The sequence below is a fragment of the Plasmodium knowlesi genome (assembly GCF_000006355.2).
Source record: "Plasmodium knowlesi strain H genome assembly, chromosome: 2".
Taxonomy (NCBI): Eukaryota; Apicomplexa; class Aconoidasida; order Haemosporida; family Plasmodiidae; genus Plasmodium; species Plasmodium knowlesi.
The window spans coordinates 337,050-361,873 of NC_011903.2; the positions used below are offsets into that span (position 1 = coordinate 337,050).

Here is a 24,824-nt window from a genome sequence, read left to right on the forward strand (position 1 = left end):
TTGTGTTGGTTGCGTTGGTTGTGTTGGTTGTGTTGGTTGTGTTGGTTGTGTTGGTTGTGTTGGTTGTGTTGGTTGTGTTGGTTGTGTTAGTAGGTTGTGTTGTGTTGTTGTATGTTGGTTGTGTTGGTATGTTGGTTTTGTGTTAGTATGTTGGTTGTTACCAACATACAACCAACACAACTACCATTACTATCGAAATGTGGTAGTGGTTTTAGAGTTGTGGGGTGGGGTTGGTGGGGTTTACTTACATATGTCTTTTATAGCTTGGTCATTAATTTTCGTCATTTCTTCCTTTCCTTCGTTCTTAAGCACTTCTTCTACTTTGTCCTTTACTTCAACAGTGTTATTCACCTTGCAATTTTTAAAATTATCCTCATACCTCTCACACTGAAAACAGTTATCATCATTGCAACCGTCGCTTGCATCCTTTATATCTTTATTTTTCGTCTTAAAAGCATAATCTATTCCTGTACTCACTTTCTTCTCATCCTTGCATGGAAAGTTGTCGTGTTGTAGTTTATCTGCAATGGCATTTAATAGAACACAACGCATTGTTCTTTTGAACGATGCCTCAACGGCATCGCTCTCTTGGATGTCGTAGAGGTTTTTTAATCCTGCTGCTATAAGGAGGCAAGCCTCCTTATCGACTCCTTGCGGAAGGCCCTGGCAGTAGGATTCGACGTTCCCTTTGTTCGTTTTTGTGGCACTGCCCAAGGCAGTGCGAAGGGGGGAGATTTGTTCTTGGACTTGTCCCCATACCTCATCCTATAAGTATATATATATATATATATATATATATATGCATATGCATAAATGCATATGCATATATACATATGTATATACATACATATGTATACATACATACGTACACATATACATGTATGTATATATGTACATACATATATGTATATGTATATATACATATAAGTATATGCATATGTATACATATGTAAGTGTATATGTGAGTATATATATGTATATACATACATATGTATACACGTATATATGTATATATATACGCGTAAGTGTATGTATGTGTAATGGTTCTTTCCTTACCCAAGTACGTGTTCCGGTGCCGCCGGCCTTATTTTGGCTCATCCATCGAGCTGTGACACATTTGACTTGGTCACAGAGTTTGGTCACTTCATTTATCTTCTGCGCCATTTCCTTCATTTTGGGGTCGTTGCCGTCCTTATCGATGATGTTCTTCAATTTGTTCTCAACATTTTCCTTTTCGCCGGTTGCGCCTTTTTTTTCAATTTCACAACCCTTAAAGTTGTCTTCTTCCCATTTGCATGGAATACATTTTTTATCTTTGTCATTGCATGCGCCTGCTGCCTTAGTACTCAGGTCCTGCCACGATTCAAATGCTTGTTTTATTCCTTCCTCTATGTCACAAACAGCTTTATCTTTCATGTGTTTTGCATAAGCATGAAGTAAAAAACAACCCATCGTTTGTCTAAACGATGGGTTGTTCTTTAAGACGTCGCCTGTCGTCGACGACGTCGACGCCGACGACGTCGTCGGATTGTACAGTTCTTTGAAGCCGGCATGCAAAAATTTGCATGCCGTCTGCTCAGAAGGAGATGCATCAGTCATTCCATCACATCCACTTTGATTATTTTTGCCGTTGTCTATCATAGCTTGTGACAATTCTTGCCATAATTTGGCTACATCGCCATTTTCCTTCTCCCAGAAGTTGTTCTGTATAAGTAGTTATATATATATATATATATATATATATATATATATATATGCATATGCATAAATGCATATGCATATATACATATGTATATACATACATATGTATACATACGTGTACATATACATATACATATACATGTATATATATGTATATGTACATACGTACATACATATTTACATATGTATGTATATGTATGTGTACATAGGTACATACGTATATATGTACATACATATGTATACCTCTATATACATATGTATGTGTATATGTATACACATATGTGTATACATATATGTCTGCATACATATGTACATATGTACATATGTATGCATATGTATGTATATGTATATACACATATGCGTCCGCATATATATTTATGTATACGCATATACATGTATATATGTATATGTATATGTACATACGTACATATGTATATGTCTGTACATCCTTGTATATGTATATGTACATACATATGTATGTATGTATACATATGTATATGTATATACATACACGTATATATGTATACATCTGTACATCTATGTGTCTGTATATGTATGCACATATATGTATGTATATATACATACGTACATACACATATATATGTATATGTATGTATATATGTATGTACATAGGTACATACATACGTATGTATGTCTGTATGTATGTCGTCTTCTCTCTTTCCTTCCTTCCCCACTTACCGTTGGTGTGGTTGATCCTCCTGTTCCTGGTACTGCTCCTGTCGCTGCTGCTGTATCTCTTGTCTTTAAGTATTGAACAATACATGATAAGCGTTCACATGGTTCAGTCTTCTCCTTAATACATACTTGAGCTATAAAAAGAAAAAAAAAAAAAATGAAAAAAGATGGAAAGAAAAGGATGAAATTGTGTTGTGTATGTGGATGTTGTTTCCCTTTCCTTCCCCCCCACCCCCCTTAAACACTCTTTCCTTTCTCCCCCCTAAACACTCTTTCCTTCTTCCCCCTTAAGGTGATTAAGTACCAGGCCATATATTGTTGTTCTAAAAAAACGAGGAAAGAACCTTCTTCCCCCTCTAATGAACCTTCTTTCTCTTCTGCTTTAAATCTTCTTTTTCTTCCCCCTTTGAAAAACTTCTTTTTTCTTCTCCTCCTTTAAGAAACCTTCTTACTTTCCTTCTTTCGAGAAACCTTCTTTCTTTTCTCCTCCTTTAAGAAACCTTCTTTCTTCTTTTCCCCCTTTTAAGAAACCTTCTTTTTCTCTACCCCCTTTAAGGAACCTTCTTTTTCTTCCCCCTTTGAAAACCTTGTTTCTTTTTTTCCTTCCCTTTAAATCTTCTTTTTCTTCCCCTTTTAAACCTTCTTTTCCTTCCCCCTTAAGAAACCTTCCTTCTTCTTTCTTTTCTCTCCCTTAAGAAACCTTCTTTCCTCTTCCTCCCCCTTTAAACCTTCCTTTTTTTCTCCCCCCTTTGAAAATCTTCTTTTTTTTTCCTCCTTTAAAACCTTCTTTTTCTTTCTCTCTTAAGAAACCTTCTTTTTTTCTACCCCCTTAGGAAACCTTCTTTCTTCTTTTTTTACCCTTTAAAACACCTATAGAAAAAAAGAAAAGATTCTTTTTCTTCCCCCTTCAGAAACCTCCTCTCTTCTACCCCTTTGAGAAACCTTCTTTCTTCTTTTTCTTTCCCCTTTGAAAACCTTCTTTTTCTTTTCCTCAAAGGAAAGAAATTAAAAAGAAAAAATTTTCAACTTCTTCTTCCCTCCCCTAAGGTGATTAAACACCAGGCCACAATATTGCTCTAGTAACCGAGGAAAAAGAACTTTCTTTCTTCTTTTCCCCCTTAAAATTCCTCCTCCTTTTGTCTCCTTTAAAAAACTTCCTTCTTCTTTTTTCCTCCTTTAAAACCTTTCTTCTTCCTCCTCCTTTAATGAACCTTTTTTATCTTCCCTTAAGGTGATTAAATACCAGGCCATATATTATTGTTCTAAAAAACCGAAGGAACTGAACCTTCTTTCTCTTCCCTTTAAAAACCTTCTTTCTTCTTTCCACCCTTTCAGAACCTACTTTTTCTTTTCCTCCTTTAAGAAACCTTCTTTCTTCTTTCTCCCTTAAGAAACCTTCTTTCTTCTTTTCCTTCCCCCTTAAGAAACCTTCTTTTTCTTCTTCCCTTCCTTAAACAGAACTTTCCTTACCTCCCCTTAGGGTGGTTAAGTACCAGGCCATATTGTTGTTCTAATAACCTAGGAAAAAGAACCTTCCTTCTTTCTTTTTCTTTTAAACTTTCCTTTTCCTTTACCCCCCTTAAGAAACCTTCTTTCTTCTTTTCCCCCTTACCGCAGTTCCCGTTGGTTCCTTTATTTTCTCCCAATGTCGTGCAACACATTCTACACGTCTACATAAATCATCCTTGACACCGTTGCCGCTGCGTTTTTGGGTACATGCTTCAGCTGTAAAAAGGAATGATATGGTATGGAATGTTGGATTGGTGGATGAAACAGGAACATGTAGGAGAAGGAATGATAATGAATGATGTAAGAAAGGGAAGGTGTCTAAGAAATGAAAAGGATGGAAAAAAGAGAAAGGGGGGGAAGGGGAAGGGATTTCCCTTTCCCTTCCCCCCTTCTCCCAGACACTTTTCCCCTCAATTCGTTCCATACCCATTCCCCCTTAAAAAACTCACCTACTGTTTTTTCTGCTCCCTTCTTTATACTCTGAACTAGGCTGTCTACATTTATGTTCTTCCCCCCCGTCATGGCCTCCTTCACTGCTGTATTCAACATTTCACCTAATTTCGATGATGAGAACTTGTCGTCATCCTCCATTATTTCACTCATCAGAGCTCCTTCAGTACTTTTATCATCACTCTTTATTCCTAAGAATGTTGCTGTACTTCCTTTATTATTTTCCTTTGCTTCCCCCATCACCTGTTCTACCTTCCCGATGTCGTTCGGCCTATTATTAGTACAACGTTGCTTCATTCTCCACAACAACTGTCCCCCAGCCCTCCAGGCTCCTCCTTCGTCTTTGCCCTTCGCCCTATCTTCTCTAACCCATTCTTTGATTTTATCTTGAAGGAGTGCTTTACCTACCAATAGGGTGGGGATGTCTATTCCTTCACATTTATTCAGTTGGTTCTGGAGGTTCCCTCCGTCCTTCCTCAAGTAGCCCTCTAATTTTTCGTCCACTTTAGGTGATATTTCCTCTTCAATCTTCTCTATGACGTCCTTCAATTTACAGTGATCTCCATAAATTGTATACAAGGCGACAGCGCCAACAATACAACGTGAATACCGTTGTGCTTCGTTCAAAGTTTCAATAGTTGGTGCAATATCCTTTGGATCACCATGCCCTTTCCTCTCCGTTTTTATACCATTCATGAAATATTTTATTTCTAATATAGGTTGACACAACAATTCCATATATCCGGGCCAATTGCCCCTCGGCCAAAGTCCCTTACTTTTGTCACACAATTTCGCTATTTCATTTGACCCGCTATACATAAGCCAACTTTCCAAAATTTTCCATGTTCCGATCAAATCATCCTTCAACGTCGCCTACAATCAAAAAAGGAAAATTTTTGGCAAAATAATATTTATGCAACTGGAATGGTGCATATACATATATAGACGTACTAATAATTCCTCCTTTTCCCGCAAAATTTATTTTTTTTTCCTTTCTTTTCCTTCTTTTTTTCTCTGTCTGTTGGGTTCGTTGCTGCCGGGTTATGGTGTGCAGTTTCCGGTTCCCCTGCCATCCGGTTGGTGTGTAGTATTAGGTTGGTGTAGTATCCGGTCCCTGTCAGCGAGGAGTTTTTCCTTCTCCCTCCCCTAAAGCAACTAAAACTAACCCCGGAACCATAATCCTAAACCCTGAAACCTCATTCCTATACCCCTGAAACCTTATTCCAATACCCTAAAACTTTATTCCATTACCCTGAAACCTTATTCCGACACCCTAAAACTTTATTCCAATACCCTGAACCGTACTCCTAAACCCTGAACCGTACTCCTAAACCCGGAATCCTACTCCTAAACCCGGAACCCTACTCCTGAACCCGGAACCCTACTCCTAAACCCGGAACCCTACTCCTAAACCCGGAACCCTACTCCTAAACCCGGAACCCTACTCCTAAACCCGGAACCCTACTCCTAAACCCGGAACCCTACTCCTAAACCCTGAACAGTACTCCTAAACCCGGAACCCTACTCCTAAACCCGGAACCCTACCCCTAAACCCGGAACCCTACTCCTAAACCCTGACACCTTCCTCCTAAACCCTGACACCTTCCTCCTAAACCCGGAACCCTACTCCTAAACCCGGAACCCTACTCCTGAAACCGGAACCCTACTCCTAAACCCGGAACCCTACTCCTAAACCCTGAACCCTACTCCTAAACCCGGAACCCTACTCCTAAACCCTAAACCCTAAACCCGGAACCCTACTCCTAAACCCTAAACCCTAAACCCGGAACCCTACTCCTAAACCCTAAACCCGGAACCCTAAACCCTAAACCCTGAACCCTAAACCCTAAAACCTGAACCCTAAACCCTGAACCCTAAACCCCTAAACCCTGAACCCTAAATCCATGAACCCAAAACCCTAAACCCTAAACCCTAAACCCTAATCCCATGAACCCTGAACCCTAAACCCTAAACCTTAAACCCTGAACCCTAAACCCATGAACCCTAAACCCTGAAACCTGAATCCGAAACCCTAAACTTTGAAACCCTGAACCCTGAATGCTGAACCCATAGAACCCTAAACCCTGAAACCATAAACCCCGAAACCATAAACCCTGAAACCATAAACCCTGAAACCATAAACCCTAAATTCCTAAACCCTAAACCCTACACCCTAAAACCTGAACCCGGAACCCGGAACCCGGGAACCCTAAACCTTAAACCCTGAACCCGGAACCATGAAACCGGAACCCTGAAACGGGAACCCTAAACCCTAAACCTATACCCTTAAACCCTGAACCCGGAACCATGAAACCTAAAGCCTGAACCATGAAAATATAAAACCTGAACCATGAACCCTAAACCCTAAACCCTAAACCCTGAACACGAAACCCTGAACACGAAACCCTGAACACTAAACCCTGAACCCTAAACCCTGAACCCTAAACCCTGAACCCCAAACCCATGAACCCTGAACCCTTAACCCATGAACCCTAAACCTTGAACCCTAAACCCTGAACCCTCAACCCTAAACCCTAAAGCCTAAAACCCTGAACCCTGAACCCTAAACCCTAAACCCTAAACCTTAAACCCTAAACCGTAAACCCTGAACCCTGAACCCTAAACCCTAAACCCTAAACCCTAAACCCTGAACCCTGAACCCTAAACCCTAAACCCTGAACCCTGAACCCTGAAACCTAAACCCTGAACCCTAAACCCTGAACCCTAAACCCTAAATCCTAAACCCTAAACCCTAAACCCATGAACCTTGAACCCTAAACCGTGAACCCTAAACCGTGAACCCTAAACCATGAACCCTGAACCCTAAAACTCTAAACCCTGAACCCTAAACCCTGAACCCTAAACGCTAAACCCTGAACCCTAAACCCTGAACCCTAAACCCTAAACCTTCCTTAAACTTTTTCTGTTCGTACTTAGACCCCTCAGTAACTCCTCTGATAAAGAATTCCCCTGGATTAGGAAGCATGGGGGGGAACGACAGTAATAGCGGGAGAAGGAGAAGCGCCCAACACAACTTCGAAATATAGTCCACAGAAAACACCAGAACAATAGATGCAAAAAGTGGAGAAGTTTTTTTGAACCACACATGTTTTAACAAATTATTCCACAGAAAATTCCAGAATACTACTTCTCCTCCTTCATAGGATACACACTTTTTCAGGGGCAGAAGAGGAGGAACAAATAATAGTAACCCAGGTGATACTTGAAATATAGATTATCAAAAAATGTAAATGTAACACCAAGACGGGAGGGAAACGTTCCTCCTTACTCTTGCTGTCCTGTACTTTTCCTTTCCATTCTTTCCTTCTATAAGATTTTTATTCTTTTCTTTTTTATATATTTTTTTTCTGTTCTTTCTTCTCTTTTTTCCTTCTTTCCTTTTCCATCCCTTTTTTTTTTTTTTTTTTTTCGTTTCCACACACCGCAAGCTTCTCAAAAAAGAAAGAAAAAAAAAAGAAAGAAAAAAAAAAAAAAGAAAAAAGGAAGGAAAAGGAAAGAAGGAAAAAAGAAAAGAAAGAACAGAAAAGGAAATATAAAAAAGAATGTTGCACCATGTTTGAGCAATTAGAACACACATTCTCATAAAATTTGTGTCCTTATATTCCCTCCTTCCCTGGGGGAGGGTCCTACTGTTAGCGCAGTTTCCCCTCCTCCCCCTTTTTAAGGAAATTGCGGATATGCGAAGAAAAATTTACAACAGGAGGTGGAAAAGGGGGAAAAAAAAAATAAAAAAAAAACGAAGTCATTGTTGCAGCTACCCTCACCGTTGGGTTATTTACCTTCTGTCTTCTCCCCGTCCTTACATTACAACACTTCAGGGCTCCTCATTTTTTTTTTCCTTTTTCGTTGGTCTGTTCTGTCGAATTCGACCATTATCTGCCAATATACGGTGTAGCAATTTTCCCACCTTCACGACCTTACCCCAATGGTTGTCAAATCCTTCTTTGGAACTTGCCCATGTGCACGATAATTCCACACACCCCTAACATCTGGCACATTTCGAAGTGCCTTCCGTATCCTTGGTCCCGCAAGTACATGTGCCCCCTGCGCATATTCGGTGTACACTTATGCAAAAGCTGCAAAGGGGCAACGCGGTGTATGCGCCTTGGTTTAATTTGAGGGGACAACCCCCCTTTCCTCTACACATGTGAAGTTACACACAGTTACAGATAAATGGAGAATGCAGAGTACCACTTTTAATTTTCCTCGCTTCCCTGGAAGAAACATACAACAAAAGGTAAGAATTTGATCCGCCCATCGAAATACTATATTTTTCCATTTTACACAAATGACACAACTGCGTAGAGATGTGTTGACAGTACGAGGGAGTCCCTTCCTCCGGTAAACCTCCAGAAACCCACTACACTTCTGCGCATTATGCATGCACAAAAAGTGGAAAAAGAAAAAAAAAAAGAAAAAGGTTGGAGTGACCTGTGTGCAAAAATATTTAAAATGATAACCCCCAATGGATACAGTCCCCTTCAGTTCTAAAGTCCCTTGCCGTGATATAAAAATGGGGTATACGTCAAGGAAAGGATGTGAAGGTAAAAGAACGCGCGCCAAAAGGAGTTACATAGGGTTCACCCATTATTGCAACTTATGGGAATTGTCTGTTTGTATAAGCGACGCTTCAGTTACATCCAATCGGAAGTGAACACCAAGCGCCAGAAAAAAAGTGTAGAAAAAAAATTACATGTCTCCGTGAGGGCGATAAAGATAATATCCTTGAGAGCCTCCTTCATTTGAAATATGAAAAATATGTATACCAACATAGATGCAGTACGTAAAGGGGGGTGAAAGTTCACCAGATTTCAACGAAATCAATGTACACTTCTAGTGTAGCCAAAGGGTGATATTCCCATATGGGAGTTAATGAGTGAAAATAATACGTTCCCATTTTTACTTATGTAACCTCGTGATCCTTAACATAAACCTGTACCCTCCGTTACTTCTATGTACATTACAGGAGTAGGAAAATATTTCCAAGTCCCTCCGATTATGGCCTCTGATTATATAGTGTACAAATCTAAAAAAGTTCCGCTCCTCCACAAAGCTACCTGGACCGCGTTAGATATATGTCCCCCGATTTCGTTCAGCTTCGTTGGGGGCAACATGCGAAGAAAAAAAAAAGAAACAAAATAAACAAAGGGGGGAAAAAGAGAGAAAAAAAAAAAAAAAAAAAATTAGGCACATTCCCACAAGCAACCTTATATATGTTACGTGAACTTCCGTGTAGTGTAGGGAACTTGGCTAGGAAATCCCGAAAGGCTATTTCCGAAGCGCAGAATGCGTGACCATGTCCCACTAGGAACGCGCGCCGCAGCAGAGCTAGGTTACCACCTGTTGGGTTCGCCTGAGCATGTTAGTGCAGGTAATTTAGCGCAGTGTACAAGCGTAGGTACGCGTCACATACACGCTATGCACATGTTAATTACCCACTGCGGCCTCCTGTATGCGACAGATCAAAGGATAAGGGAAAATGACAGGAAACGGATACTTCCCCATTTCCCCAGTGCAGAGAAAGTACGGCTTACAGCGCAGTTATAGAACTCCGCCTGTGAGCCGTCCTGGGAATGCCCAAATAGGTTAAGGCGATAAGATATATAGGATAGTAGATGCGCAAGCCGCCGCAAGGCTTGTACCATCATGCGCCTAGGTACATATTCGTCGCTACCGTAACAATATATGTTTAAGCATATATAAACGGAAGACTAGCATGCCCGCAGTATCCCCCACCTCGCTTTTTTTTCTTTTTTTTTTTTTTTTTTCCCAATTTCCTCTGTAACAAGCACGACGAATAACCGAGGGAGACCTCACGCGCTGTCGCCCTAGATTGTTAGCGGAAGGGAACCAGGACAATGAATGAGCTGTTCCGCTGGTGGCAATTTTATTCTTTCCTCGTCTTCGAGAATCGGTGTTCTCTTGTAGTCGGGAGTCGACTGTTTTGACGTGATCACTAATGGGTGCTGCCCCGCGATCGCTAACTAGCTCCCATTCCAAACATGCGCATACCCAATCATGAATCACACATTTACCTTCGAGACCAACCTGAACGACATATTCGCCGGAGATGAAATTGCAAAATCGGACAAGAGCTGCGATTATTGCCTGAAGCGGAAGCGTGTGTGCAGATGCGACACCATCAGGAGGGAGCTGGGCAGGTATGAGAAATTACATCGGTGAAGAAGTGTCGTGCATACATCCAAGAGGAATACCCCTCCTCGATGACGCTTCCTTATGTTATGACACTTGAACAGTTCGTTCCCTCGTAAAAGTTGGCGTAGCATGTTGCCCTTCATTTTTCCTTCCCATTTCACCCCCCCCCCAGCGAAGATGCAGCGGAGATAGCAGAGCTCCAGGAGAGGAAAAGGTACTACGACGAAATTTGCGAAAAAATTGTAGACAAGTACAAAGACGTCGTGAACCGGTTTGAGTACGACAAGGACATAGTGTCCTATATAAAAAAAAATAAAATTAACGATGAAGTCGAATGTGAAGATTGGATATATTTTTACGAACTCCTGAAGGAGAGGAAGATAGTGGAAAGGTGCATAGACACGAAACAGAGCAAGGAACCGTTCATACTGAACAGTTTCCATTTTGATGAGCAAGCCAACTTTATAAGCTGCCTAAATTATTACCTTAAGGTTCATAAACTCCACCATGTTATTCACAATTGGATGGGTATGAGTGTGAACCCCTTCGACGAGTATGCTCAGGGGGAGGAGCGCCACGCTGTAATTGATGATAGACGCGATGGCGCAGGTGTGACCGTTCATGCAGGGAGTACCCCTCAGCAGGAGCATGCAAAGCGGGAGCGCCAATCCGAACCCACTCGCACAGGACAAATAGATGTGGAACATACCATAACTCCGATAACACAGAAGAAAGGGAAAAAATTCCACCCACTGTATTACTACCTCTACATGCAAGAAAATGAGAAGTGGATTTCAGGGCTAAACAACTCAGGCAGCATTATCCATCCAGAAAATATCAGTCATGTATGGAACCAAACGGTGAGAGAGAGTAACAAGAAGGTGAAGTTGTTCCGGCTGATAACGGCTAATAGTATCAACACAGATGATGTGATGGAGTACTGTAAGAAGGGGAAGAGGGAGCAACATATAATGGAAGAGAATAACCATACTGCAAGAATTACGAGTATAAGTCAACTAGTGTGTGCATTGGGTATGGTAGATATTGGGGGTTGCTTTATCATTAAAATGAAATTATCCTTCGATAACTTCCTCCTGTCTATTTTCTCCATCCTAGGTATATGTTTCAAGAAGCTGGAGGTATACAGACCATCATGTTGTCACCTACGCAATGTTGTCTTCTTAGTAGGTATCCATTTTAATGGTATCACATCTATCTTTTTGTCCAGCTTAAATAATTGGGTTCTGGGAGCACAGAGGGAGATTGCTCCCCACTTGGGGGAGGGCAATCAGCTAAGCACGCTAGGAACAAAAATTTCGGAAGACTCTAACGGGGGAGTGAAAAAGGGAGGAAGCTTTAGAGGGAGAAATGTCATCCCGAGAAAGTGGATCAAGAAAACCTTCTTTCGAGAATACCAGAACTGCATTCACCATTTTGTTGATTACCTAATTTACTACCTCAAAAAATGCATAAATGTATCAAACACGAATCTGATGAAGAAAAATATCGAGAACACCAAGAGGATGTACCTTTCGCAGTTCTTTGACGAACAACGACTTGTGGACATTAGGAAGAAGGACAAGCTGCTCTTCAGACTGATGGACGATTTGTATTTAGACCACGGGAGGATCATCCTCGCCGTGCACCACACAGATCAGGCAGATGAAGAAAACCGCGCAGATGAGTTGGATCATATGGACAAAACGGATGCACACTGGGAGGGGAACAGGAAAGGTTGCTCTAGGAATTCCCCCTACACGGGGGCGCCCTTCTCAAAGAAGGAGTTACAAAAATTGAGGAGCACCTTAAACCTTCCCGCACATGCAGGTACAGAAAGGAGTATCTTCTTCGAAGGTACGGGAGAATCGAACGAGACGAATGAAAACATCAGCAATGGTGTTTCCGCCAACCGTGGGGTCAACGTTCGCAAGTATCGAAAACAAATCACCGCGCTTTTGAGAAGAATAGATTTTAAGGGTAACAAGGCCTCATCGCGGAAGAAGAGAGGTAGCAAAATTAACGGCGCCGACGGTACCACCAGTGGCCTCTTCCAGCTAGACGAAAACCTAATCCGCAAGAGAGTCTTCTCAGTGGATAAAACTCTCCTGGAAAAACATGAAGCAGAATTCGAGGGGCTCCTCAAGAAGCAAGTATACTTCACCAACAAGAACTGGTTCAGATGTTACCTTCAGAAGGAACCGTGGCATTTTCAGAACCCCTTTTATTTGGACAAGGAATTATACAGGGATATATTACTCTTCAGGGAGCATATCTATTACAATAAATGTGACATGGGAATGAACAGCATCAAACAGGTTCTGAAGCGGTGCGAACCTGTCTGTTCCTCCTACCTTATGGATGGACACGAATTCTGCTGCAGCGTCATTGACTGCCTCTTCGTTCTTAGGAATTGCGCCCACGTAGATCTTACTGAGGATTCGTCTTGTCTTCGCAACTTTTTAGTGATCAGTGGAGACACCTCAGCTAGCGTCAGCTCCTTCTTTTCAAAGTTCGGATCTGGTTGTCACATCCTGCTGCAGGGATCGGACGATCAAGTCGGTGGTGAGGACAGTGGTAGGCCCAATGCAGGTGAGTTCATGCTGTGCCCATTTTGGAGTTAATTCCTTCGATCGCGCTTCAGTTGGGCGTACCTTGTCGCAACATGGTTACATCGCTACACGGTTACATCGCTACATGGTTACATCGCTACATGGTTACATCGCTACATGGTTACATCGCTACATGGTTACATCGCTACACGGTTACATCGCTACACGGTTACATCGCTACATGGATAATTCTCTTCTCTCCCATCCGCAGAGCCACAAGACGTCACATCCCCCTTAAACGTGCAGGAGCTGTACGAAAGGAAAACTCCCTACAAGTACTTCAGTGAAATGTTGAAGGAAAAATTGGGAGACAAAAGCGTTTGCTCTCTGGTATTCATTGACCTCAACACGCAGCTCTTTCAAAACTATGTACATGTCGTTGAGAAGGAAATAAGAACGAAGAACTACTTGGTTTCCAGCTTAATCATATGCTTCAATTATTTGCAAAAGGGGGGAAGCCTCATTCTTCATTTGAGTAGCGCTATGACGTTCTTCACAGCCGGTTTGCTCTACGTGTTAGTTTGCGCCTTTGAGCGTGTGGACCTCTTTTTGCCCCCCTCCTGTGATGACATCGACTTGGGATTCTACATTTATTGTAACAACTTCAGTGGAAACTACGTGTACCGCCACTATGTGCAGTTCCTGTGGGAGGCTCTCATATGTAATCAGCACCTGGAAGACAAGGTTCCGGGTAGTTCCACCAACGTGTCCATCACAGAAGGGGAAGTTAGTACGAAGAGGAAGAAGGGAGAAGTCTACCTCTCCGTTCCCCTCTTCTTTCTCATGAACAAACACTTTGTCCATCTACTCAAGCGATTTAACTCCTTCTACTTTTCCCACCATATAAATGTATGCATGCACTTTTTAAGGGAGCCAAAATATTTCTATCATAATCGGACGCTAATGAAATGTCTAGTTACACATTTTTTACGAGCGTATATTTTGCCTGAGGAAGTGCGTAGATCCTTTGGCCGGGTGTTCAAATCGGTGAGCATTCACTGTGATGAGGATGGTAGTGATGTACTGGACAGTGGAGATGATGAGAGCAACACGTTTGGAAGTGATCACCTACCCATGGGTGATGATATCGAGAGCGACTTCTCCAGTGTGGATGTACCAAACGGTGGTGAAGAAGTCGATGGGGGGAGGAATGGCCTCAAAAGAGATGCGGCCTCCCTTGACAGAAATAAGAAGAAGCAAAAAGTCAGGACCACCATCAGCACAAGTCGGAGTCGGAGTCGAAGTCGAAGCCGAAGCCGAAGCCGAAGCCGAAGCCGAAGTGGTAGTGGTGATAAGCGGGTGGTAAACGAGGAGAGCGAAGTGGACTGCTCATCCAGTGAATCGAATTACTCCCTGGCCTTTGAGTATAAGAATGTGCCCAGCGAAATATCTGTGTCGGAGACGGCCTGGGGAGAAAGTTCGTAGGTAATGTTCCCAAGATGTACTCACTGTGGAAATGGATAAAATAGCGGAGCGCCGTAGGAGGGTGAACCTTGTGGCCCACCAAATAATATTCACTATATTGCTGCACTTCCCCCTTTATATGAATTGGTTCCAACACATGGGGTGATGTGGTACCTTCACCTCACCATTGTTGTTACTCCATTTGTGCCGGCCCCACGTAGGGCCCTACTTTCCATACTACCCACATTTTGCCGTATAACCACTCTTAAGGTAAAACCTTTTCTTTTCTCTCTTTTTTTTTTTTTTTTTTTTTTTTTTTAAACTGGCAAAGGACTCATTTTATAGAGGTCCACCTGATGAGGATCAATTGTATGTCCTGGGAAAACTTGTATATGTGTCGCTGCTTCCGCAAATGTAGCTGCTTCGAATGTAAAATGGGTAGAGAGAAAAAAAAAAAAAAATTTGCTTGCTTTTCCAAAATGGGTAATTTCCCTTCTTGTATTCTTTCTCCACTTCTGCTACGTTTTGCACGTTCAGTGGGGCAAAAACTGAACCTTCTACGATGATGCACATTGTGGATTGGAAAAAGAAGGTTCATTTGTCCCAACGGAAGAAGCTACACTGCGTCCGCACTGTTGCCCCTTTTCGTGCGGCCTATATGTTTTTTTTTTTTTTTTTTTTTTTTCTGCAAAATAGTTAAATTTTTTTTCGTAAAAGTGAGGCGAGCTAGCGAATTGCATCTTCAACGTGATTGCGCAAATAGCCCACTTTTTGGAAAAAAAATTAATTAGTGCGAAGAGCAGTTTACACCCCACAATGGGTGTCAGCCTGATTTCAGCACATCACCTCATAGTAACCCACACCGACGCTCCTCGGCGGTGTTAACAATTCACCGCTTGTGTCCCATGGCTGTGTCGCTCGGGAAACGCCTGCTTCGCGGCAATAGAAAATGGCCGGGCCGCGTGTACCCAGTCGACAAAGGGAGAAGTATTTCCGGTGGCATCCTTGGCGAAGTGGGAGATGTGCAGAACCTGATAGACCCTCCTTTACGAGAGGATGAGGATTACCCATCATATGTGCAACCGAACGAGAAGAGCAGCAGTGCAAGGTGGGCCGAAAGTTGGCAAAAAACAAATGTAAGGGGCAATGAGGAAAAGGAAAAAAGAGGCTACTATGGTACTCACCCAGTTAGTGATAACCCCGCGTACACAGTTCCGTACAGATACAAAGTAGTGATTCCGACGCGCCGAAAAAAGGTGAAAGGAATTTCGGATGTAAATGAGCAGAAGAAGGGAAAAACAAACCTCGGAGGAACATCCCTGAATGAACCCAACGACCCTGCGGAAAACATAAAAGAGGAGTACAGTCGAGATGTCAGCGACCAGCTCAGTTACAGCGATTTCGTAGGGTTCAGGAACCCAACCCTAGAGACATTGGACAACTATAGATATTGGCAAGATAGTGGGTTCAAAAAATTTTTGCATCGAACCTTCCCAATAAAATTACCCGAACATAAAAAATTGAACCCATTATTTAGAGAATACATTTACTTTCTTCATTCCATGGATCCATTTCGATTTTCTGTGAAGAAGCTGAGTGAGAGATACTTCCTCTCCCAAAAGTGCATCGAATCCATTTACAAGGAGGAAAGTGTGAAGCGATTCCTTCGGGAAAATCAGCTATGCGATGAAGACACAAAACGAATTAGCAAAAAAGAAGCTGTCTTAAAAATTAAGGAATTAATATATGCAAAGAAATTAGGTTACAAAGACATTGGTGATTTTGAGAATGTACAAAACGAAGACGACCAATTTCAGGGACACAAAAACACTTTCGATGTTATCAACAGGCAGGTTATTCAGGTAGAGTCCATTTCTGCCTTCCCATTGCCAGACCGCCGAGACCCCGTGCCCAAGCGTGTGGACGTGGACATACCCGTGGGGAACTCTGCCAACGTGAAGATTATGAACTGGGTTAACCCTAACGATAAGGTAGTTTTTTGATCCGCGTGCAGACGATTTCGCTTTCTCGCGGGGCGCCATGATGAAGGAATGCCACTTTGCAGAGAACTGCCCTCGCGTCCTTCTGTTCCAAGTGGACATTTTCTACTTTGTGCTCCACCCACCCAGTGGCAGACTTGTTCTTTTTTTTTTTTTTTTTTTTTTTTTTCCTTTTTTTTTTTAAACCATTACCAATATATTTTTTTTGTTCAAATTGTTGTGCGTTCCTCACGCATGCGCGTGGTTGCCTCAGTTGGAATGCACGTTAATGGGAACGTTGAAATGCTCATGAGTTACCACGTTAGGACACTTCTGAATGGCTGCGGAAGAACTCGCGTATGCATATCCCCGCGCACCACGGGTGCCCAAAACGAATGCCCATTTTTTCATGTGGACAGATGATTTAAAAAAAAAAAAATTCCACCTGTTTTTTCGTATCCCCAGTGTCACACACACAAAAAAAAAAAAAAAAATAAAATACACTCGCCATATATTTTCTTTGTCTCCGTTTTTGCCCATTTGGGGGAAGTTCCCTCTCGTTTGGTTTAGAGGCTGTGGGCATCCTCGATTGTTTCAGGTGTGCATGCCAGATGGAGGGGGGGCACACGGTGTTGAGACGGTCTCACGGGTGTCTATGAGAAAACATACAAAAGTGGATTCTTTTCTCCACTTAGCTTCGCCATTTCTTCTGGCCATTTCTCTTTCCTCCCTTTCTTGCCTACCAGCAGTGGTTCTCCACATCCCCCCATACAGTAGGATGAAGTTGCCTGTCAGAATTGCCCTGTTGATTCTGCTCCTCCTGGGGCTAATCTGGGCGAAGAATACCCCCAGCAACACGCGCACGAGGGACAAGTACAGAAATAAATTCCGTAAAAACCACAAGATACCCACCTTGAGTGACGACTTGGATCGAAATTTTTTGCAAATGAAGTCTGCGCACATTTACAACCCTTCCTTAGCATACAGAGGTTGGGCCTCCGCACCGTAAAAGAAGAAAATATACACACATGTGTGTGTGCTTATATCCTTTGTATGCTCACTTGCGCAATCCTCACGCCGGTACCCATTTCTCCTCCCGCAGACCTATTCGACAACAACTCAATGGGAACGTCTACCATTTACTACAACCGCCTGATGTGGGGAGCCGTTATCTTCCTGTTCATGTTTATACTAGTGAGCAGCATAGGGGTATTTCTCTACGTAAATAATTTGGAAAACAACCCACCGAAGAAGAAGCACATGAAGAACGCCACAAACTACTATGTGGTCAACCCAACCGTGCCCTACGTTTAGCACGTTCAGAACGTTCAGCAGGTTTAGCGTTTTTAGCTTGTTCAGCCTGTTCAGCTTGTTTAGCTTGTTTAGCGTGTTAACGGAGGCGGAGAAAACGCACGTGCAGTTGGACACAAAACGGGGTCACCTCCTCTGTTTTCCCTTCCCCCTCTTGTGGATTACACCAAACATTGAAGAGGATTTTTTTTTTTCCCCCGTCTCGAATGTCATTACGAGAAAACTCTTTTGGAGAACACCCCCACATTGCGGGATGAATTAAAAAAAACAAAAAAGAAAGGAAACTGCTATTTTCACTGATTCCTCCAATGGGTAATTCAACTTGCGCATGAAAAATGTGCGCCCCATGAAGGGCTGCATCTTCCTTTTTCCTCGTTGGAGGAAATCATTTTAGACGAACGGCGAGCGAAACGTCTCCCAACTTGGACTGGCATTTTATGTACCTGTACGTGCACAGGAATTGCCTGCGATCGAACGGCCTTTCCGACTGTGGTGTAAATTAACTGCCTTCTTTTGGTCACAACTTCGTGAGGAATCGCTGGTGATATATTTTTCTCTTTTATCCAGGTGGCCACGCGCACACCTGATGAGGTTTCTTCCGTTCACCTACTCACGATTTTCCTCTTTCCCGCATGGTTCACCGTGGCGCGGTGCACACATTACAGGAGGGATGAAGGACATCCCATCTGCGTTAAAAAAAAAAAAAAAAAAAAACTACCCTGACTACACATAAGCGCGGAGGCACAATTGACCTGACTCACATGTTCCTGTTTTTCGCGCGCACGAGGGGCCTGTTCACAACTAATTATACTCCCTCCCTCTGAAATGTTTCTTTTTTTTCGGTTAGCAATTTTTCCCGTTTTCCGGTGTGTAAAAATGATTGCCTTGCCGCGCCGTTATTTCCTTTCACCTGGGAAAATCCAATCAACACGCTTAATCACGTCGTGTCATTTTTATTTGCACCGCGGATTTCCTGTCACCTCCGTGCTCCGTCGAAGAAAATTGCCCCATGGAAAAGGGGAGCTGATTGGGGGAATCACCAGAAGGAAAAAAAAAAAAAAAAAAAAAAAAAAAGGAACGATTGGGGGAACTTAAAAAAGACTCAAAAGAGGCAGCGAAAGGAAAACAACCAAACGGGGGTAAATCAAACGGAAAAGCCCGAGAGGAAGAATCAGACCGAAAGATACGATCCCGGAGATGGAACACCGATTTCCGATCATCAGTTTTACCCAGCCCAAAGAAGTTGCAAATTTCCTCCTGTGAAATTTCGTCCCCCTCTGTGAATTCATTCCCCTGTTTACCAAAAGCAACACCACCCCTGTTTAAAGTATCATTTTGGGTAACACGATTTTACAAGATGACTAGCCAAGGAGGTACGAAAAAAAAGAAAAAAAAATATATGAACAAAAAAAAAAAAAAAAAAAAAAAAAAAAAAAGCTATTCACTATGCGTTCCTGTTATATGTGCATCTTTCTCCCCCTCCTTACACACACACACATACTGCAGCTGTCAAACTGAAGGACAACCAATGGGAAGTGTCCAACTACAAGAATGAAAAAAAAGTCACACTTGACCAAGTACAAGTAAATAATGCAGTGAACATATACCACTGTGAAGGAACGACATTCGTAATCGAAAATGAAAAGTTTAAATCGCTTGCTATGCACAAGTGTACCAATTGTAACGTCGTTTTAAAAAATTTAATTTCATCCATCGAAATAATTAGTTCCAGTAAAGTGAAGGTGCAGGTTTTGGGTAATTGTTCTTCCATTTCGATTGACAAATCTACGGGAGTGCAGATTTATCTGTCCAAGGAGAACAAAGAGTCGGAGTTTACCACAGCACTGTCATCCGAAATGAACATTCATTTTGAAAACGAAAATGGAGAATGGACAGAAGTTACCATTCCGGAACAGTTCCAACATCGCCTAGTGAATGGAAAGCTCACCACAAGAGTATCAGATCTATACACATTTTGAGGTCATCATTCATACTGCATTTCCAGATGAACCCCATAATCGGTGACTTCCCCCAAGAAGAGGGGGATGGCGAAGGATAACATTTCACTCGAATTATCCCACTATTATATTTTTTTTTCTTTTTTTTTCTTCTCTCTCATACAGATGTGGGCTTCATCCCTTTCCTCCTTTTGTGTCGCGTGCATATGCCTAGTTTGATCACCTAACCATCCTCATAACATTGCGAATTGTCCCCTTCCTATTGTTGCACATTTTCTGTTACGAACTTTCGAGCCCCCCCCCTACTTATCGTTGAATCATATTTAGGAAGGCAAAAAAGCATCACTAATACCCACACAATGATTAGTAACAAAAGAAAAAAAAAAAAAAAAAAAAGTTCGGAGCGAGGTTTTCCTGCAATTAAAGTGGGAACTCTCTCAATTGGGTGGACATTTCCTGATGTGCCGGATTGAGCAAAACGGGTTTGTCATCGTGGCAACTTTTTTTTTTTTTATGTTGTATTTTCTGCTTACAAGGTTTATCATCACACCTGTGCGGAATTGAGTATATTTTAGAGTGTCATGTCACAGAGGACGAATGGCTATGTCACTCTCGCGTCACTCTCTCCTGATTTGGGTAGTTCACCTCTATGCACATGCGTTCCTCCCCCCAACCTATAGAAGGCCTACCCTACTTTTGCTTGCCACAAAGTAACGTGGCGCAATTTTATTCCCAACGGGGGGCCACTTTCGATGCAGCTTCACCTGAATGTAATCCCCGAAGAAAAGCGCACCTTTTCTTCTGCCGCAGTATGTAAAAAAAAAAAATATAAAATAATAAAATAAATAAATAATAAAATAGAAATAAAATAAAATTTTAATATCTCTACAGAATATTAGAAGAAGCACGTGACCACCAATTGATAAATCTAAAGTGACAGCAAAAAGGTTTGCAGCTCGTGCGGAAAGCGAATGAGCATATACTTTTTTCTTTCAATTTCCACGTAGAGGAATTTTCTCCCCTAGTGTTTAACGCGTGAAAAAAAAGAGGGAAGGAAAAAATTCGTGTTGTTCCCAACGTGTATGTGCAGGTGAGCAGTTAGAAAAAATTGCATAACTGGGAAGAACGCTGCACAAGCTAAAATTGAACTTCCCACATTGGAAGAACGCCGTGCAACCTTACATCGTGCTGCCTACTGTGCAAAATGCGAATTTTGAAGAAAGCCGTAAATCGATGGGGATTCGCGGTGGCGGCGCCCCCCCCAGGAAGCCGGAAGGTGTGTTGCCTCCCCGGTCTGCAGAAGGGACTGGGCAACGTAGGCAACATAGGTAACAGGGGCAACATGATGACGAACAGTGGGCCGATGGACCGCGCCAACCCGTTCGAGGGGAAGCGAAATATGGCCACCGGTACGAGTGTCTCCTATGCGAAGGACAGCCAAATGGAAGAACACATGAGCAACGAAGAAATCATGAAATTTTTTGAAGAAAATAAAAATATGAACATAGACAAGCTGTACAACATGGTGAAAAATTTAAGTAGAAAAAAAATGGAGGAAAGGAAAAAAATTGTAGAGGACGACAAGTTTATCAGCATCCTTGAAGAAATCGAAAGCAGGATAAGCATAATGAATACAAGGTACTTGTGTAATTTCTCCCTACGATTGGTCAGTCTATCCATAAATAATGATGATATAAAAAAATTATTGACCAAAATAAGCGAGCAGGTTTTAAAAAAAATGAATGTAAATCCTCGAGACATGGTTGGAATATGTTTTGCGTTAAGTCTTTGCAACAATGTGAATGAATATTTTTTTGAACATGTGAAAAAGGAAACGATTTCCAACATCGATGCGTACACTCCGACGTTGCTAACACAGCTACTGGAGAGTATGAGACTCTCCCAGAATTTGGACATCGAGTTAACTAATTTGATCATCGAGAAAATGTGTGAAGAAATCGATCGCTTTACAACAAAAGATGTCACACTCGCATTGAAGACGTTGTCCATGGCTGGTATCCCCCGAGGTTTCCTCATCAGGCGTCTGTGCAATCTCGTATTTGACAATATATCTCATTTTCATCACCCCGCGTTGGTAAATATTTTATACAATTTAACTAAACTGAAATTCACCACGACAAATCATATTGACGTGATTTACAAAAATGTGGAAGAACACTTGGAAGACTGTAACGTTACGACGCTGTGTGAATTGCTGTACACATTTTACATGAACGAAATAAATGAAGAAAATAAAATTCGCAAAATTTTCGATCATATAAATTATGACCATTTTAATACCACAAAAACGGCTGTCATCATCGATTTTGTACATGCCGCTACGTATTACAAGAATTACGTCGATAGGGAAAAGTTAACCAAATTAATTAACTTGTTGTTCGAGCGAAATGTGCCCAAGTCGCTCACGCTTATTGCCAAGATAAGGGAACCCATTTATTATCTCGCAGGGGATGAACAATTTATGTTCGACCTGAACAATGTATCCCCTTCGTGGCTAAATGCCATGAATGACTTCCTCCGAATTGACCACGAAAAACTGCAAGCCTTGAAAACATTTCACGAAGTACAAAATGTGCTAAATACAATTGCGCCAAATTTTAAATTAAATTTTGTTCCCCTACAAATTGTCAATTCGTTTTCAGTTGACTTTATCGAAAATGAAAAAAAAATCATCATCGATTTGGACACAATTGTGAGGCATACATCGTTCCAAATGAAACACAAGCACTTTGAAAAGTTGGGATATAAGACTGCCAAAATTCACTTTTGGAAATGGAGAAAATGTAGATCGGAAAAGGAACAACAGAACTATTTGTCTGACATCATTTACTCGGTCACCGATAGACGGGCAAACGCCATGGAGGAGCCTGTCAACGAAAATGGCGAGGAAAAAAAGATCAGCGCTTCACAGGGTTGACTTCACAGGACTCTACAGAGGCTTACACTCCGCGTGTAGACAACACATCACACGCGGGAAATTATTATTTCTGCATGTATTTCATCTAAGGTTAGCAAATCCTCCCCAAAGGGGGAAAACCCAATCTTACCGCATCCTTTCTGTATTGGGCCCTCCTCATTGTTACCACACAATGCGCACCCTTGCGCTGTTGGAAAAAAAAAGATAATGCCTTGTTAAGGTAAAAAATTTACGTTATGCTCCTTTCTAGGTAGCTATTTTTTTTTTTTTTTTTTTTTTTTTGGACTAACCAAAATGTTATGAACAGTTCGTGTAAATGTTGAAAAAAAAAAAAAAAAAAACACAAATGCATTACATGTGCTAGCGCAACGAATGCATTTACGCAGAAATTCACAGCGGAAGAATAACTGATTGGAGTTAAACAACGCTCCCCTTGTCACCCCTGTCCTGTGTGTCTCCCTTCTCGCAGCTAAAAGGCCAACTCTGCGAAAAGGAATAATCCGTCAGCTCCGGCTTCTTGTACTTAAATCTACTGGTCTCGTTGAAAATTTTAAAGTACTCCAACACCTTTACATAATTCGTAGGCTTGTCTATTGCTTCCGCCTGGTTGATGGATGACAGACATTGCAAATATCGCGTGCCTTCTATTTTGCACTTGGAAAAGGTGTGCGGGTACTTCCTCAAGCAATTGATGAATTTCCCCCATAAACTATCACACGGATTTTTCTCAAACTTCCTTTGATTTTTTTTCTGAATTTTGTGCAAAATTTCTTTCCCCTGCCACCATTCAATTAGGGGAAAATGCTTCTGCAGCTTCGCAACTGGAAATAACAATTCGTTATTCCTCTTTTTACTACAGCCCATTTATGAAGTGCGTAGGTGCGAGTAGAAAATGGCGGTAGCGCTCTTAGCGGAGAGGTTCTCACTCACGCGAGTGGCATCAACGTATGGTTAAAAGAACCCTCGAGGGGGAAAAAAAAAATCAACGGTTAAATCCACTTTGTCATGGATCACCTCATATAGTAACTGTGAAAAGGAAATTTTTGCTACCAATCCTGCTTTACACAATTTTGTTCGGATCCTTTATGCTAGTTGTGGCCGCCTTTGCAGCGAGCATGTAACAGTGGTGCTTTCACGTAACGGTTGTGCGCATTTTGCGTAAGTCAACACCAGCTAGTGAAACTGTGTGTGTGGTAGTTTGATCTATGCTAAAACCCCTTTTCGCACAAGAGGGGGAAACTAAATGCATCATACATATCATGGGAGCCCTAATCAGGGTGTTGAAGCCGATACACGATCCTCCTTCACCATTTTGCATTTTTAAGGCGTTCCACATGAAGCCTTACAACAGCATAGTATACGTATTACTAAACGGTTGGGTCATTTTTTTTTTTTTTTTCCCCCTTATGGGAAAGGTGGAGAAGGCAACACATATATACACCTGACTACACCCAATTACGTGCGCATTACATGAACTTTAATTTTTTTTTTCATCCCTTTAAAATCGCCTCTGGGTAATCCTTTTATATTTTCAGCCCCCATTTCGCGTAGCGCGCACATAAATATTAGATAGATAAGTATGTGCAATAATAGTATTCACCTGTACAAGGGTGCTACATCGTGTTTCCCCTTTTATTTTTTGCCATACCACCCACCCGGTGCACATATAAAGCTTATGCTTTATGCCGGATAGATATTTTGCTAAAGAGTGTAAGGAGCTCTTTTAACACGCTACTATGGTGTAAAGTTCATTCACCTTCGATATGCAGTGCGAATATTGGAAGATACGGGCGGTGGTGAAATGTAAATATTCACGGGGGGTTATTTTGTTCATCTCGTGGTACCAGGTAGCTATTTAATTATGCCAATTTTTTTTTTTTTCTGGGTAGCCATTTGGTAACATTTTTATCAAATTATGGCTATTTATAAGCTTCCTTTTTTTCTAGGTAGCCATTTTGTAACATTTTTATGAAAATATGGCTGTTAATTTTTTTTTTTTTTTTTTTTTTTTTTTTTGATACGTATTTTGCAAAATTTTACCAAAAAATATGAACGACTCATTTAATTTTTATTTTTTCTTTTGCAGAATTAA

The 24,824-nt window shown here is 41.6% G+C and overlaps 7 protein-coding genes across 7 annotated transcripts; 5 read left to right on the forward strand and 2 right to left on the reverse strand.

Moving 5' to 3' along the window:
* Positions 1 to 248: 248 nt before the first annotated feature.
* On the reverse strand, positions 249 to 5,229 carry PKNH_0208000 (SICAvar, type I (fragment); the record flags this gene model as incomplete). Its single annotated transcript, XM_039113786.1, has 5 exons — positions 249 to 765; positions 1,057 to 1,704; positions 2,401 to 2,514; positions 4,010 to 4,122; positions 4,356 to 5,229. Coding segments are annotated over 5 exons (2,266 nt in total), but the record flags the coding sequence as incomplete, so codon positions are not given.
* A 5,166-nt stretch (positions 5,230 to 10,395) lies between these two features.
* PKNH_0208100 (conserved Plasmodium protein, unknown function) lies at positions 10,396 to 14,567 on the forward strand (the record flags this gene model as incomplete). Its single annotated transcript, XM_039113787.1, has 3 exons — positions 10,396 to 10,538; positions 10,706 to 13,122; positions 13,354 to 14,567. 3 exons carry the CDS (start codon positions 10,396 to 10,398, stop codon positions 14,565 to 14,567), a joined length of 3,774 nt encoding a protein of 1,257 aa, XP_038969404.1.
* An 884-nt stretch (positions 14,568 to 15,451) lies between these two features.
* On the forward strand, positions 15,452 to 16,549 carry PKNH_0208200 (uncharacterized protein; the record flags this gene model as incomplete). The annotated part of the gene is made up of 1 exon (XM_002257717.1): positions 15,452 to 16,549. The coding sequence occupies one exon, from the start codon at positions 15,452 to 15,454 to the stop codon at positions 16,547 to 16,549; it is 1,098 nt and encodes a 365-aa protein (XP_002257753.1).
* A 754-nt stretch (positions 16,550 to 17,303) lies between these two features.
* PKNH_0208300 (conserved Plasmodium protein, unknown function) lies at positions 17,304 to 17,839 on the forward strand (the record flags this gene model as incomplete). The annotated part of the gene is made up of 2 exons (XM_002257718.1): positions 17,304 to 17,514; positions 17,628 to 17,839. The coding sequence occupies 2 exons, from the start codon at positions 17,304 to 17,306 to the stop codon at positions 17,837 to 17,839; spliced, it is 423 nt and encodes a 140-aa protein (XP_002257754.1).
* Positions 17,840 to 19,193: 1,354 nt separating this feature from the next.
* PKNH_0208400 (uncharacterized protein) lies at positions 19,194 to 19,815 on the forward strand (the record flags this gene model as incomplete). Its single annotated transcript, XM_002257719.1, has 2 exons — positions 19,194 to 19,209; positions 19,343 to 19,815. The coding sequence occupies 2 exons, from the start codon at positions 19,194 to 19,196 to the stop codon at positions 19,813 to 19,815; spliced, it is 489 nt and encodes a 162-aa protein (XP_002257755.1).
* Positions 19,816 to 20,998: 1,183 nt separating this feature from the next.
* On the forward strand, positions 20,999 to 22,732 carry PKNH_0208500 (uncharacterized protein; the record flags this gene model as incomplete). Its single annotated transcript, XM_002257720.1, has 1 exon — positions 20,999 to 22,732. The coding sequence occupies one exon, from the start codon at positions 20,999 to 21,001 to the stop codon at positions 22,730 to 22,732; it is 1,734 nt and encodes a 577-aa protein (XP_002257756.1).
* Positions 22,733 to 23,149: 417 nt separating this feature from the next.
* PKNH_0208600 (uncharacterized protein) lies at positions 23,150 to 23,596 on the reverse strand (the record flags this gene model as incomplete). The annotated part of the gene is made up of 1 exon (XM_002257721.1): positions 23,150 to 23,596. One exon carries the CDS (start codon positions 23,594 to 23,596, stop codon positions 23,150 to 23,152), a length of 447 nt encoding a protein of 148 aa, XP_002257757.1.
* Positions 23,597 to 24,824: the final 1,228 nt, after the last annotated feature.